The sequence below is a fragment of the Papio anubis genome, chromosome 18 (genome assembly GCF_008728515.1).
Source record: "Papio anubis isolate 15944 chromosome 18, Panubis1.0, whole genome shotgun sequence".
Classification (NCBI taxonomy): Eukaryota; Metazoa; Chordata; class Mammalia; order Primates; family Cercopithecidae; genus Papio; species Papio anubis.
In genome coordinates this window covers 69,284,468-69,299,066 of record NC_044993.1, presented here as the reverse complement: position 1 = coordinate 69,299,066, position 14,599 = coordinate 69,284,468, and the positions used below count along the sequence as shown (strand labels likewise).

Genomic DNA, 14,599 nt, shown 5'->3' with positions numbered 1-14,599 from the left:
CCGCAGATACAGCCCCAAAAGCCCCTCACTACAGTCCGAGACCGTCCACTACAAGAGAGGGGTGAGCCAGCAGTTCTCCCTGCCCTCCTTCAAGATTGACTTCTTGGAATGGAAGGATGACGAGGTAATCCTGGCTGGGCTCCTCCTTGCCCTTTGCTCCTTCTCTCGAATTCTCTCCTCTTGGGGGTGGGGCCAGCGCAGTGGGACCTGTGTGTTTGGGTTCCTCCGGGCTTCATAAGGCCTGGGAACGGCTACCCCAGTCTATGTGCTCAGGCAGACGTACGGATGGACTGGAGCAGACCTGGAGCCACACACATGTGAGGCGGAAGCAGGAGACCAGACTGCAAGCCGGGCATGACTGCATGGGAGGTTGGAGCACTGGGGTTTCGGGAGGCGTGAAGAATGGGGTCCCCTGCGGCTGCAGCTTGTCCCAGGTCCTGTTCACAGGTGGTGGTCTTTTTTGGGGGCAGATGTGCTTGGCGCTCTGTCGCCCGGCCCAGGCTGGAGTGCAGTGGCAGGAATCTCAGCTCACTGCAAGCTCTGCCTCCCGGGTTCCACTTCATTCTCCTGCTCGGCTTGCAGAGTAGCTGGGACTACAGGCGCCCGCCACCTCGCCCGGCTAGTTTTTATTTTCAGTAGAACAGGGTTCCCCGTGTTAGCAGGAATGGTCTCGATCTCTGACCCTCGTGATCCAGCCCCGTCTCGGCCTCCCAAAATGCTGGGACAGGCATGAGAGCCACCACGCCCGGCTGAGAGGCTTTAACCTTGTTTGAAATCTTGATGCAGTCTTTTTTTGAGGCGGAGTCTCCTCCTGTGCCCAGTGGGTGCAGTGTGGTGCAGTCTTGGCTCACTCACAAACCTCTGCCTCCTGGGTTCAAGGGATTCTCCTGACTTGGGTTCTGGTAGCTGGAATTACAGGCATACCATGGCCAGCTGATTTTTGTATTTTGAAGTAGAGATATGTGGTTTCACTGTATTGGCTCAGTGCCGAATATGCTGGACAAGGCGAATGTGCTGGGCGTGGACTGGGGTGTGGTTGTGATCTGGCCGAGCGTTTGTCGCAGGCCTTTGTAGGTTGTGAAGCAACCCCAGTGGCTGCTGCTGGGTTTTCTCCTGGAAGCCCCTCTCAGCTTTCAGTCAGCCATCCTCCTTCTCCCTTGCCTTTGGCTTTAGCGTCCGCCTTTGACCGGCTTGCAAGACCAGTCAGGGTTCCTGTGTAACAGTACAGACCTCATGTGGCCAGGCACGGTGGCTCACACCTGTCATCCCAGCACTTTGGGAGGCTGAGGCAGGCGGATCACGAGGTCAGGAGATTGAGACCATCCTGGCTAACACAGTGAAATCCCGTCTCTACTGAAAATACAAAAAATTAGCTGGGCGAGGTGGTGGGCGCCTGTAGTCCCAGCTACTCGAGAGGCTGAGGCAGGAGAATGGCGTGAACCTGGGAGGCGGAGCTTGCAGCAATCCGAGATCAAGCCAGTGCACTCCAGCCTGGGCGACAGAGCGAGACTCCATCTCAAAAAAAAAACAAAACAAAAACAAGAAACAGGACAGACCTTGTGGGTCCGAGGCCAGGAGGAGACATTGACCACATGCCCTCCCAGGAGGCCTGATGAGCTGACTTATGCTGGGGCCAGTCCTGTGGCTCCTCTCTTCCTGACCTGCAGCCACTCTCTGTGAAAAGCCTCCTTGTCCTTGCATTAAAAATAAAACAAGCCAGGTGTGGTGGCTTTTGCCTGTAGTTCCAGGACTTTGGGGGGCTGAAGTGGAAGGATCATTTAAGATTGAGACCAGCCTGAGTAAAACCTTGTCTCTATGAAAAATACAAAAATCAGCTTGGTGTGATGGTATTCGCCTGTAGTCTCAGCTCCTGAGCAGGCTGAGGTGGGAAGATTGCTTGAGCTTGGGAGATCGAGGTTGCAGTGAGCCATGATCATGCCACTGCACTTCAGCCTGGGTGACAGAGCGAGACCCTGTCTCAAAAGTAAAAGCACCTGGGAGTGGGGGACCACCAGGTTGTCTAAGGAGGGGGGAATCGGCCCAGGCTGGAAACCGAACAGATGAAAACTCGTATGCTGAGGAGTAGTGGGATTGTCCCTTTGAATAGCCATTGTACTGCAGCCTGAGAAACATAGCGAGACTCCATTTCTTGGGAAGGTAAAAAAATAAAAAAAAGGTAAAAGTAAAATAAATGTCTCCCCAGACTCCCTTGGGTGGGCGGAGTCTCTGTCCTCTCCCAGCATCACCGGTGTGGACCCTGCACGCAGCTCTCATGTGTGGCTGTGGGTGCTGTGTGGCGTGTGTGCTGAACTCTGGGGAGTGGGAGTTTGGGGGTGTCTCTGTTCCCTGTTTGTTTCATGTTCCCTGGGGTCCCTTCCCCAGCCCCTCTGGGGAGCCCCAGTCTCCATGCCCTGTGAGCCGTGGGTTTGCAGGTGAGGTGGTCGGGGGAGGGGAGTGGTCACTGTGGCCAGCTTCCTGAGGGTTCAGGGCCCAGAGAGGGTTGGAACCACGATGCCCCCAGTTGTCCTTACCTCTGTCCCGGACTTGGCACTGGACCCACCAGGGGCCCTTTGGTGAGGGTTTGCTGAGGAAGCCGAATGAGCGCCCGTGTGCTTGTAGCCCTGGCTCGTCCGTGGATGGCCATGCTGAGAGTCGGCGCACGTCAGGGACAGCTGCTGCTATGCGGCCTTCGAGGTGCTATCTTTGTCAGGACTTTTGTGGATGGAAGTGACAGAAAAGCTCCTGGGTTTGTTTAAGAAAAGAAAACTAGAGACTTACTGGTGTAGATTCAGAGAAGACTGGGTGGCCTGAGGTTTCTTCCAGGGACTGTGTCATCAGGGCGGGGATCTCTGTGGCTTAGCCTCCCACCTCCCTCAGCTGGCCCTGTTCTCAGCGAGTGCCCTGCAGGCCAGCGCGTGGCCATCCGGCTGGGTCCAGAGGTGCTTGGAGGCCGTGCGCCTTCTCTTTGTGGCCCCACTTGGGGCGGGGGCCTCCCGTCCTGCAGCCAGGCCACAGAGACCTGGAGTAGGAGGGAGACGCTTTCCCAGAGAGAACCTGAGGGGCTCAGATGCTGGGCCAGACGTGGCTTAGCGTCGTTAAGAGCACAGCTGCAAGGACAGGCCACAGGGGTGCCCAGGGTGGCTGCACTGGCCTTGCCCAGGAGCAGAGAGGACATGTGTGGAGGGGCTGGGGGCCCACTTTGGTTCTGCTGCTTTCTCTCTCTAGAGCGTTAGGCCAGTTCTGCATCTCTGTGAGCCTGGGTTTGCCCTTCTGCAGACTGGGGCTGGAAGCAGTTCCTCACAGGGTGGCCATGAGGGCTCTGTGATCAGCATGCAAAGGGCTTTACTCGGGGTGCCCACTGTAAACCCCAGTTTGCCAGCCGGCTAGTGGGAGAGAAGGCTACAGCTACCATCATGCACGCCTCCCCCAGACCATTGGTTTTTATTGCACACCAGTAAAGCACTGTCAGCACTGAGTTTCTGCAGTGTGATGAGAAAAAATCACAGCTCACTCAGAGGCTCCTCCGTCAGTGCTGAGGTGCTGGCTGCGTGGATGCATTCCAGGCCTGGGTGGAAGCGCGGGGTGGGCAGGGGCGTGGGGGTGGGCGCGCTCCACAAAGCTCTGCCTCCCCCGTCCAGCTCCATCACCTAAAGGAGCAGCTGCCGGTGCGTGAACTCCTCCTTTCCGGGCTTCATGACAGCCCTTGTGGCAGCAGCGTGGGAGCGTTGCCAGGCAACCCTGGGACGATGGCTCCTGTGCAGACTCAGCGGAGTGGGCAGGAAACAGGCTCACAAGGGGCCTACAGTCCCAGCATCAGCCCCTGACAGGCTCCCCACGCCAGGGAAGGGAGTGTCCCTCCCTCTGGCAAGCCCAGGTGTCTGTGGTATCCCTCGGTTGGCTGGGAGCTGAAGGCCTGGCTGGGTCCCGGTGGGTGTGAACATGTGACCCACTTCCCTGCAGCCTCCCCCCGCTTTTCTGAGAGAGGGGCTCACTCTGTCTCCCAGGCTGGAGTGCAGTGACACAATCACAGCTCGCTGCAGCCTCGAACTCCTGGGTTAAGAGATCCTCTCACCTCAAGTCAACTTTCCCAGTAGCTGGGATTACAGGTGCCACCACTGCTGGCTGTTTGTTTGTTTGTTTGTTTGGTAGAGACAGAGTTTGACTGTGTTGCCTAGGCTGATCTCAAACTCCGGGGCTCCAGCAATCCTCCTACCTCGGTCTCCCAGGGTGTTGGGATTACAGGCCTGAGCCACCATGTCAGGCCCAACAGCCTGCAGCTTCCTGATGTGTGTGGACATTTGCACAAAGCTCTGGCCCAGGATTGGCCTCCTTGGCCACCTTTCGCACCCTTTTCTCCTTTTGCAGCCTCCAGCCCCTCCCAGAGGAGGCTGGGTCGGCTCCCGTTGCCTGGACACACGGACTTCTGGGTGCTGGTGTTGACCGTGTGCTCTGCCAGCCACAGCACTTGGAGCCTTGCGTTAGGCGTGACTTCCGTTCCATTTTGCCAAATGGGGAAACTGAGGCTCAGGTGGGGGCCTGTTTGTAGTGAATGGGTAAGGAGCTAGACTCATCGCCAGCAGCCCTGACTCTGGCCTTGGGCCAGTGCCCTGCCAACTCATGGCTTCACCCTTCCTTGCTAACAGAGACCACGGCACTTCTCAGCCTTCACAGCACAGCCCCCAGCGTCAGTGTCTCTGTCCACCTCTGTCCACGTGTGCGTTGGTATCCATACCACGGGACTTGTGGCTGGAGCCTGTGACCCTCCCTCGTGAGATGCAGGGCCTAGGCCCGTGTGGACTTGGTCTCCAGGCTTGCGGTTTGTTCAGCTGATGGCTGCCTGCCCAGGGCTTCTTATATCGATGGGTTACATGTGCCATTCATTCTGATCGGAATGGAACTCTTAGCTCCAGATGCTGTAGCTGTGTGCCAGGTGCCTGTGGGTATGGAGTCCCTGCTGGGTGGGGACATCCTTGGGAGCGCCTGGGTACTGCCAGCCTTTGCCCTGTGTCCATGTCCATGTCCATGTAGCCTTCCTGGTTGGCAGTTGGGCACAATAATGTTTCTCCCCGTCCCCTTCTCCTGACTACTCTCTGTGGTCCGCGTAACTCTTCTCGTCTGTATTTTTGGTAGGAAATTCACTGTATTGACAAGTCTTAGGAAGAAACATTTCTCTTTGTTCCTTAAATAATAGTAATATTTGGCCAGGGGCAGTGGCTCATGCCTGTAATCCCAGCATTTTGGGAGGCTGAGTCAGGCGGATCTCTTGCGGTCAGGAGTTTGAGACCAGCTTGGCCAACAGGGTGAAACCCTGTCTCTACAAAAAATACAAAAATTTAGCTGGGCATGGTGGCAGGTGTCTATAATCCCAGCTACTCGGGAGGCTGAGGCAGGAGAATTGCTTGAACCCAGGAGTTGGAGGTTGCAGTGAGCCAACATCCCGCGGCTGCACTCTAGCCTGGGTAACAGAGCAAGACTCTGTCTCAAAAAAAAAAAAAAAAACAAACATGATAGTAATATTCACAACAACCGTAGCAACCACCACCGGCAGTGTCTGTGCTGGGTCTGTTGAGAGGACTACATTTGTGCTTTATCCTTGAAACCCATGCGGTAGCACAGTAATAACCCCTTTTACAAGGAAGGAAGCCGAGGCTCAGGAGGACCTGAGATGAAAGGCACCGTGGGCCTCTGGGGTGGGGATGTGTGCCCCTGCCCTGCTTCTGCTGCCCACTTCACGGAGGGACAGTGGGAGAGGAGACATCCTGTGTGTCTGTTGGTTCTGAGCGTTGCCGTTTGGGGTGAGTGCTTGGCTGCGGGCTCAGGGTTCCCGTGTGCTGGGCCAGGAGTGTTCCCACCTGGACGTCTGTGGGGGTGGTTGCTGCAGACATGGAGGGGCTCGTCCCTTCCTCGTGGGTCTTTTTTTTTTTTTTTTTTTTGAGACGGAGTCTTGCTCTGTGCCCCAGGCTGGAGTGCAGTAGCGCGATCTCGGCTCACTGCAAGCCCCGCCCCCCTGGGTTCACGCCATTCTCCTGCCTCAGCCTCCAGAGTAGCTGGGACTACAGGCGCCCGCCACCTCGCCCGGCTAATTTTTCTTGTATTTTTAGTAGAGACGGGGTTTCACTGTGTTAGCCAGGATGGTCTCGATCTCCTGACCTCATGATCCGCCTGTCTCGGCCTCCCAAAGTGCTGGGATTACAGGCTTGAGCCACCGTGCCCGGCCTCCTCGTGGGTCTTGGTCACTGAGGCCTGTGGTCGGGCTCGGGAGGCAGGAGGCTCTCCCCCGACCCAGCTGCCCTTGCCTGAACTGGGCCTACCAGGCCCTTCTTCTTTGATGTCTCATCCATTTTTTGTTTTTATTTTTGAGGTGGAGTCTCACTCTGTCCCCCAGGCTGGAGTGCAATGGGGCGATCTCGGCTCACCACAACCTCTGCCTCCCGGGTTCAAGCGATTCTCCTGCCTCAGCCTCCCGAGTAGCTGGGATTACAGGCGTGCATCACCACGCCTGGCTAATTTTTGTATTTTTAGTAGAGATGGGGTTTCACCATATTGGCCAGGCTGGTCTCAAACCCCTGACCTGAGGTGATCCGCTGTCTGGGCTTCCCAAAGTGCTGGGATTACAGGCATGAGCCATGGCATCCGGCCTTGTTCTGTTTTTTTTTTTTTTTTAAACACCTTTATTGTGTTATAATTACCATCTCCTGCAATTCACTCATGTTAAGGAAATGATTCGCTGGCTTTTAGAATGCTCACCGTGGCGCAGCCAGTATCCGTTCTTTCAGTAAATCTTTATTGAGAAATAAATGATTCTTTTTCCTCCCAGAATAAACAGGTGCATGTGTCCATTGCTGTTCTGTGCCAGACACCGAGGATGTCATGGTGACTGGAGAGACAGGGTCCCTGCCCTCCACGGAGAGAGTCAGGGAGCCTGATGGTGGCCAGTGGCTTTCCTGGTTACCAGGGTCTGAATGATAGAAGCCCAGGGGCCAAGTGCTTCCTGAGGCCCAGAGAAAGACTTGGCCTGCAGAGGGCAGGGCGAGACGCGCAGAGCAGTACCTGGGAGTAGGGCTCCAAGAGGATGGTACTGTGCTGGGCTGACTGCTGGGGTCCTGGGGGCCGTGGGGAAGAGGGTGGCCTTCAGCCTGTGCACGGCAGGGTTGGGATGAAAGCAGGAGGAAGCTTCTCCTTGGACTCAAGCCAGCCTCGTGGTCTCCCTCGCTTGCCTTTTGTGTTTTCTGGGGCCAAGCCAGGTGCCTTCAAAAGTCACAGGGAGTTGCCCAGTGACCAGCACTTCCTCTCCAAGGCACGCACCCAGGAGAACCGAAAACGCGGTTCAGGCAGACACTTGCGCAGCACTGCTCACCGTAGCCAGGACGCAGGCCCAGTCCGGTGTCCGTCACGGAGGAATGCGTGCACAGCGTGTGGATGTCCACACAGTGCCTGTTATTTGGCCAGAAAAAGGGAAGCAGCACCGATGTGTGCTGCTCCGTGGGTGAACTTTGGAAACATACCTAGACAGGAGGTCACCTGCTGTGCAATTCCATGTAAATGACAGGTCCGAAAATGGCAAATCCCTTGAGACAGGAAGCACGTGGTGGCTTCTGAGGGCTGGGGGAGGGAACGGAGAGTGTGTGGGTGCTGATGGCTATGCGTGGGGTTTCTGTTTGGGGTGATGAAAAGTTCTGGAAATGGATGGTGGCAGTTGCATGACATTTTAAATGTACTTTACTCAACGCTGTTGAAACGTGGTTAAAATGGCAGAGTTTGTTTTATCTGTTTTAACACACACATTAAAAAGGTGCCAAGCCTGGCATCCGCCTTTCCTGCCATCTCGAGGCGTGTCCTCTGAGCTCTGCTGCTGCCTGCTTTCTCCAGCTTATCTGTTGACCGACTCCAGGCTTCCAGGCTTGGCTGTGTGGGTCCTGACTGTTCTTGCCAACTCTCTCCTCAGCTGAACTTTGATCTGGACCGAGGCGTGTTTCCAGTGGTCATCCAGGCTGTGGTAGACGAAGGAGATGGTGAGTGCATCCTCTTCCATCCTCCTGGGCGTGCAGGCCATGCAAGGAGGAAGCGCGTCCTGAGGGAGGAGTGCTTGCAGCAGTGATGAAGCAGGCCAGGCACAGGGCCTTGGGCTCGCCACAAGGCGGGGTGTGTGGGCAGCTTGGAGTCTAGGGCAGGTGAGGAAGTGGAAAGTGCAGGAGGGCGGGTCCCAGAACAGACTCTGGACTCTGGACTCTGGACTCTGTGCAGGCTGAGCCCTTGGTGCCGCAGGCCTGCCAGGCTCGGGAAGGTGAGATGCCTGGGTGGGGCAGGCCCGGATTCTTGACTGCTCTCCCCCTTTCTCCCCAGCAGTGGTGGAAGTGACCGGCCATGCCCACGTGCTCTTGGCCGCCTTTGAAAAGGTAAGTGCCATCTGGCCATCACCTTCCCGAGGACCTGGGAGCTGGGCAGGGGGTGGTCTTTTGAGATAAGGCTGAGCAGGGGTTGGGGCTTCGTGGGGTGGCTGAGTGTCAAGGGCCCGGAGCAGGTGGGGGTGTGCCTGTGGCTTCCTGCTTTCCAGAATTCTGGTCCCGAGGCTGAGCGCCGCTGTCAGGAGGCTTTGCATTTGCTTTTTTTGTTTTTTTTTTTTTTTTTCCTGAGACAGGGTCTCACTCTGTCACCCAGGCTGGAGTTCAATGACCTTGGCTCACTGCAACCTCTGCCTCCCCGGTTCAAGCAATGCGCCCACCTCAAACTCCCGAGTACCTGGGAGTACTATGTACCACCACGCCTGGCTAATTTTTGTGTGTTTAGTAGAAACAGGGTTTCACCATGTTGGCCAGATTGGTCTCAAACTCCTGACCTCAAGTGATCCACCTGCCACGGCCTCCCAAAGTGTTGGGATTACAGGCGTGAGCCACTGGGCCTGGCCTTTTTTTTTTTTTTTTGGAGACGGAGTCTCGCCGTGTCATCCAGACTGGAGTGGTGCGGTGGTACAATATGTGCTCACTGCGACCTCTGCTTCTCAGGTTCAAGCGATTCTCCTGCCTCAGCCTCTAAGTACCTGCAATTACAGGCCCATGCTACTATGCCTGGCTAATTTTTTTTTTTTTTTTTGAGACAGAGTCTCGCTATGTTGCCCAGGCTGGAGTGCAGTGGCGCGACCTCGGCTCACTGCAACCTCTGCCTCCGGGGTTCACACCGTTCTCCTGCCTCAGCCTCCCAAGCAGCTGGAACTACAGGCATCTGCCACCACACCCAGCTAATTTTTTGTATTTTTAGTAGAGACAGGATTTCATTGTGCTAACTGTGCTAGTCAGGATGGTCTTGATCTCCTGACCTCGTGATCCACCTGCCTCGGCCTCCCAAAGTGCTGGGATTACATACATGAGCCACTGCACCTGGCCACACCTGGCTAATTTTTGTATCTTCAATAGAGACGGGGCTTTGCCATGTTGACCAGGCTGGTCTTGAACTCCTGACCTCAGGTCATCTGCCTGCCTCGGCTTCCTGAAGTGCTGGGATTACAGGTGTGAGCCACTGCGCCTGGCCTTTTTTAAATTTTATTTTATTTTTATTTTATTTTTTTGAGATGACGGAGTTTCGCTCTTGTTACCCAGGCTTGGAGTGCAATGGCATGATCTCGGCTCACTGCAACCTCCACCTCTTGGTTCAAGAGATTCTCCTGCCTCAGCCTCACGAGTAGCTGAAATTACAGGTGTCCACCACCATGCCTGGCTAATTTTTTGTGTTTTTAGTAGAGATGGGGTTTCACCATGTTGACCAGGCCGTTCTCAAACTCCTGACCTCAGGTGATCCACCCGTCTCGCCCCCCCACAGAGTGCTTGGATTACAGGCATGAGCCACCGCATCTGGCCATCTTTTTTTTAAACAGTTTCTCGCTCTGTTGCCTGGGCTGGAGGGCTGTGGTATGATCTCAGCTCACTGCAGCCTTGACCTCCTGAGCTTAAGAGATCGTGCCGCTTCAGCCTCCTGAGTCGTTGGGACTACAGGAGTACACCACCGTGTCTGGCTAATTTAAAAAAAATTGTTTTTACAGAGAGGAGGTCTCGCTGTGTTGCCCAGGCTGGTCTCAAACTCCTGGCCTCACGTGATCCTCCCACCTTGGCCTCCCAAAGTGCTGGAATTATAAGTGTGAGCCACCATACCTGGCCAAGACACTTTTCAAAGGGTACTTGGAGTATGTCAAGGGAGAATGTTCTAGACTGAGGCCAGCCCTCTAAAATTCTGTAGAGGCTGCTGACACGGGCTGGGGCTCCCACAAGGTGGGCTCCCTGCGGTAGACTTACTTCACCCTGGGGTGTGCAGAGATCAGCAGTGTTGTTACCTCCTTGGGCTGTAGCCTTTTCCCACCAGGCTCAGTGTCCTTGGGTGTCACCTGGCACATGTCACAGAGCCCCAGTCCTGCTGCTCCTTCCCCCACCTGGCTGCCACATCCTGACCGTGCGGACTGGTCAGGCCCCACTCCTTGCAGGAGGCTTTTCCTGACACCACTCAGAACAAACATCTGTTGTCCCCGCTTGATGTTCACGAGGGCAGCCCTCTCCTCTTGGATGTCATGGCATCCTCAGAGCTGAGTTTGACACCTGGCACAGAGCAGACACTCAGGGAACGCTGGCAGGATGGACGAGGGGCTGCTGCCCAGCTGGCACTGGTTTCTCCTGAGAAGTTGGCGGAGGTGATGGGACGCACCCTTGTTTGTTAGTGCCTCGATGGCCCCCCCCAGTGTACACTGACGTTCATCAGCACCCTGCCATTGCAGGTCTGCGTGGCACCATCCTGCGGCCCCGGAGTCAGGAGGGGAAAAGGATCCCATGAGACAAGGCCCAGCCTGCCTGCTTCGGGCTTCACGCTGCCTCTGGGTCCTGCCTAGCCCAGGCTGTCCACCCACCTCCAGCCCCATGTGTGGCCACAGCCCCTGAGAACTCTAAGTGCAGAGTCCAGCTCCTCCCTGTGATCTGGGTCTTTCTAGAGCACCCCAAGGTCGGGAGTTCTGTAAGCTGGGTAGAGGACCCTTGTCTGTGTGTCCTGTGACGAGGCTGGGTCTGTTCTCTCCTGAGTCCAGGACCACAGACTGTGGTGATGCAAGTGCCCCGGGCAGAGGGCAGCCTTCTGCCTTTTTAGCAGTGGGCTCCCCAGCTTCTCTCCCCAGCCCGGCCTTGTCAGAAGCCACGGTGACTGTTGACACATCTGCCTCCTCTGGCAGAGGCAGATGGGCCATATCTGGCAAACCGGTCCATTTTGTGTTTCGAGTACAGAACCCAGTGGGAAACTGCTTTATTTTTGGAGTCCAGCATTCTGGAAATTTCTGTCAGAACCCACCAGCTTCACAGGAAAATTCTGAGTGCTGGTCATGGTTGACTGAGAAGGGATAGTGAGTGCTGTTGCGAGGTCGCCGTAATTAACCTTCTCAAACTGTGAGCGGTGGTGTGTTTCCCTGGCTACCACCGGGCACGCTTGTTCTATTTCGTTCCCGCGTTTTTAGAGCTCTGCGGTTCCCTGCGTGTGCACCCGTGTGCGTGCTCCCCCTCTGTCTTTCTAACTCAGCTGGGCCCTGGGAGAGCAGGAACCTGTTTTGTCTGTCTTGATTTTCGTTGCCAGGCACTGCTTCTCGGTGTGCAGGAGGCCCTTGTCCATCAACTTGGCTGACGGGCCTTCAGCTTGAGTGTGCTTGAGACCAACCGAGGAGAGTTGGGTTCTGTGGGTCAGCGCAGGGACCCAGGGCTGTATGTTCAGGAGGCTTCAGATAGTTTCACAGCCAGGCCTGAGGACCGTGTTTTGAGAAATCTTGGCTCTTTAGTTTTCAGGTGGCCCCATCCTTTTTTTTTTTTTTTCTTTTTCCAGCTACGGGCATGGATTGGCTGGGGCAGGGTGGCCGACCCGGGAGGCCACACAGGGGTGCTCAGAGGCGCCAGCTTGACCACCTTAACCTCTGTGTCTTTCTCCCCTGCAGCACATGGACGGCAGCTTCTCTGTGAAGCCTTTAAAGCAGAAGCAAATCGTAAGTCATCAGAGGAAATACTGCCCGTTTGAATTAAGACACACACACACACAATCCCATACATACTCATGCATAGACACACATACTCATACATAGACACACATACTCATACATAGACACACACGAACACACGCACATATACTCACATACTCATACATAGATACACGTACTCACAGACACACGAACACACGCACATACACTCATACATAGACACACATACTCATACATACACAATCACATACATACTCGTAGACACATATACCCATACATAGACACAGTCATACATAGACACACATACATAGACACACACGTACATACGCACATATATTCACACACTCATAGACACACATAGACACACATGTACACATGCACATATACTCAGACACATTTGCTTGCACACATATATATAGACACATGCACATACACTCACATGTAGACACATATACACACACATACATAGACACACATACACATACATTCACACTTATACTCGCACAGATACACACACACACATACACTCACACTTACGTATAATCACACACACATACAGTCACACACACGTACATAGACACACTCATACATAGACACACATGTACATATACACAGTCACATACTCATACATAGACACATACTCATACATATTCACACACATACGTAGACATACACACACATACATATACATAGACACATTCACTTTGCACACATACATAGGCACACACTGATACACATACACTCACGCACTCACATGCATACTCATACACATGCTCATACATAGACACACATTCCCTCGCACACATATATAGACACATACATACACACACATACACTCACGATCATTCACACACATGTACATAGACAAACAATCACGGACGTATACAAAGACACACATACACTCACATAGACACTCATACACACATATACAGACACCTACACACATACACTCAGACACACACACACACAGACACACACACATAGACACACACGTATAGACATACACTCACTCCTACTCACATATAGACACACACACACACACACTCTTCAGTACTCTTCATGCACTGCTCTTCCTAGGCCACCCTTGCTGCCTTTGAAATAAGTGTGCAGGGGCTGGGCACAGTGACTAACGCCTATAATCCCAGCACTTAGGGAGGCCGAGGTGGGCAGATCACTTGAGCCCAAGAGTTTGATACCAGCTTGGCCAACATGGTGAGACCCTGTCTCTACTAAAAATAAAATTAACCGGGTGTAGTAACACATGCCTGTACAATCTCAGTAGAGGTTGCAGTGAGCCGAGATCATACCACTGCACTCCAGCCTGGGTGACAGAGTAAGAGTCTGTCAAAAAAGAAAAAAGATAGCTGTGCAAGAGCCTGTTGACTTCCCTGTAGAGCTCTAAGCTGTGGGACATTGGGTCCCTGTCTTGGGTGAGCGTATGTGTATTGCATGCCCGCCATGTGCAGGGACTCTTACAGGCCCTGAGTTCTGTCCAGTTTGGGCCATGGTGTCTGGAATACAGTGTTGAGTAAATATTTGCCGAATGAATGGATGGATGGAAAAGGAAGGAAAGAGACCAGAAACAAAGTCTGTAGCTCCTTCTCTTCCTTACAAGGAAGTATTGGACAGAGACTTGGCTTGACTTCATCAATACTTGAAGGATAAAATAGCCTAGAATAAATGGAGCTATAGAGCAGTCCATCTGTTCTCTGGGGTCAGTAATCCTGGGATGCTGTATTGGGAAGTGTTGTTCCTGGTGGCCTCACGTGTAGGTGCTGAGGATTTAGAGGATGGGGTTCCCTAAACAGCAGTGTTAGATCTTGCAATGAGATGTCCTAGGCTGTGCCTAGCAGTTACCCTGTGTGTACTGTTGGGGCACGTAAGACCTATTTCAAACCACCACTTGGGCATGATTTTTGTCAGCTTTTTATTTTTTTTATATTTAATTTAATTTTTATTTTTATTTTATTTTATTGAGACAAGACAGAGTCTCGCTCTGTCGCCCAGGCTGGAATGCAGTGGTGCGATCTCAGCTCACTTCAATCTCTGCCTCCTAGGTTCAAATGATTCTCGTGCCTCAGCCTCCCAAGTAGCTGGGACTGCAGGTGTGTGCCACCACACTCAGTTAATTTGTTTTGTCTAGTTCTGTATTTTTGAGATGGAGTCTCACTCTGTTGCCCAGGCTGGAGTGCAGTGGCATGATCCCAGTGTACTGCAACCTCCACCTGCTAGGTTCAAGCAATTCTTCTGCCTCAGCATCCCGAGTAGCTGGGACTATAGGCACACGCCACCATTCCAGGCTAATTTGTGTATTTTTTGTAGAGATGAGGTTTTGGCGTGTTGGCCAAGCTGGTCTCGAACTCCTGGCCTCAAGTGATCCATCAGCCTTGGCCTCCTAAAGTGCTGGGATTACAGGTGTGAGCCACTGCACCCGGCCATCTGTTGGCTTTTTGGATGATAGGTTGTCCAGGTGCGGTGGCTCATGCCTATGATCCCAGCACTATGGGAGGTGGAAGTGGGAGGATTGCTTGAGCCTGGGGATTTGAGACCAGCCTGGGCAATGTAGTGAGACCCTGTCTCTATTTAAAATGTAGATCACAAATAAACAAAAGA

At 53.8% G+C, this 14,599-nt stretch overlaps 1 protein-coding gene across 13 annotated transcripts in view; it reads left to right on the top strand.

Annotated features, from left to right (window-relative positions):
- Nucleotides 1-14,599, top strand: part of MGRN1 (mahogunin ring finger 1) — a 77,389-nt gene that overhangs the window by 42,430 nt on the left and 20,360 nt on the right. For 9 of the 13 annotated variants that reach the window (XR_004179883.1, XM_009195908.4, XM_009195903.3 and 6 more), the window contains exons 5-8: nucleotides 7-124; nucleotides 7,946-8,012; nucleotides 8,344-8,396; nucleotides 11,948-11,995. Coding sequence is in view for 12 of the 13 variants with exons in the window: in XM_009195908.4 (XP_009194172.1) it covers nucleotides 7-124; nucleotides 7,946-8,012; nucleotides 8,344-8,396; nucleotides 11,948-11,995 (286 nt within the window). In the remaining variant the exon portion in view is untranslated. The remainder of the gene's footprint in view (nucleotides 1-6; nucleotides 125-7,945; nucleotides 8,013-8,343; nucleotides 8,397-11,947; nucleotides 11,996-14,599) is intronic. The other 4 variants (XM_003916482.3, XM_009195910.4, XM_003916481.4 and 1 more) reach the window with 1 other exon arrangement.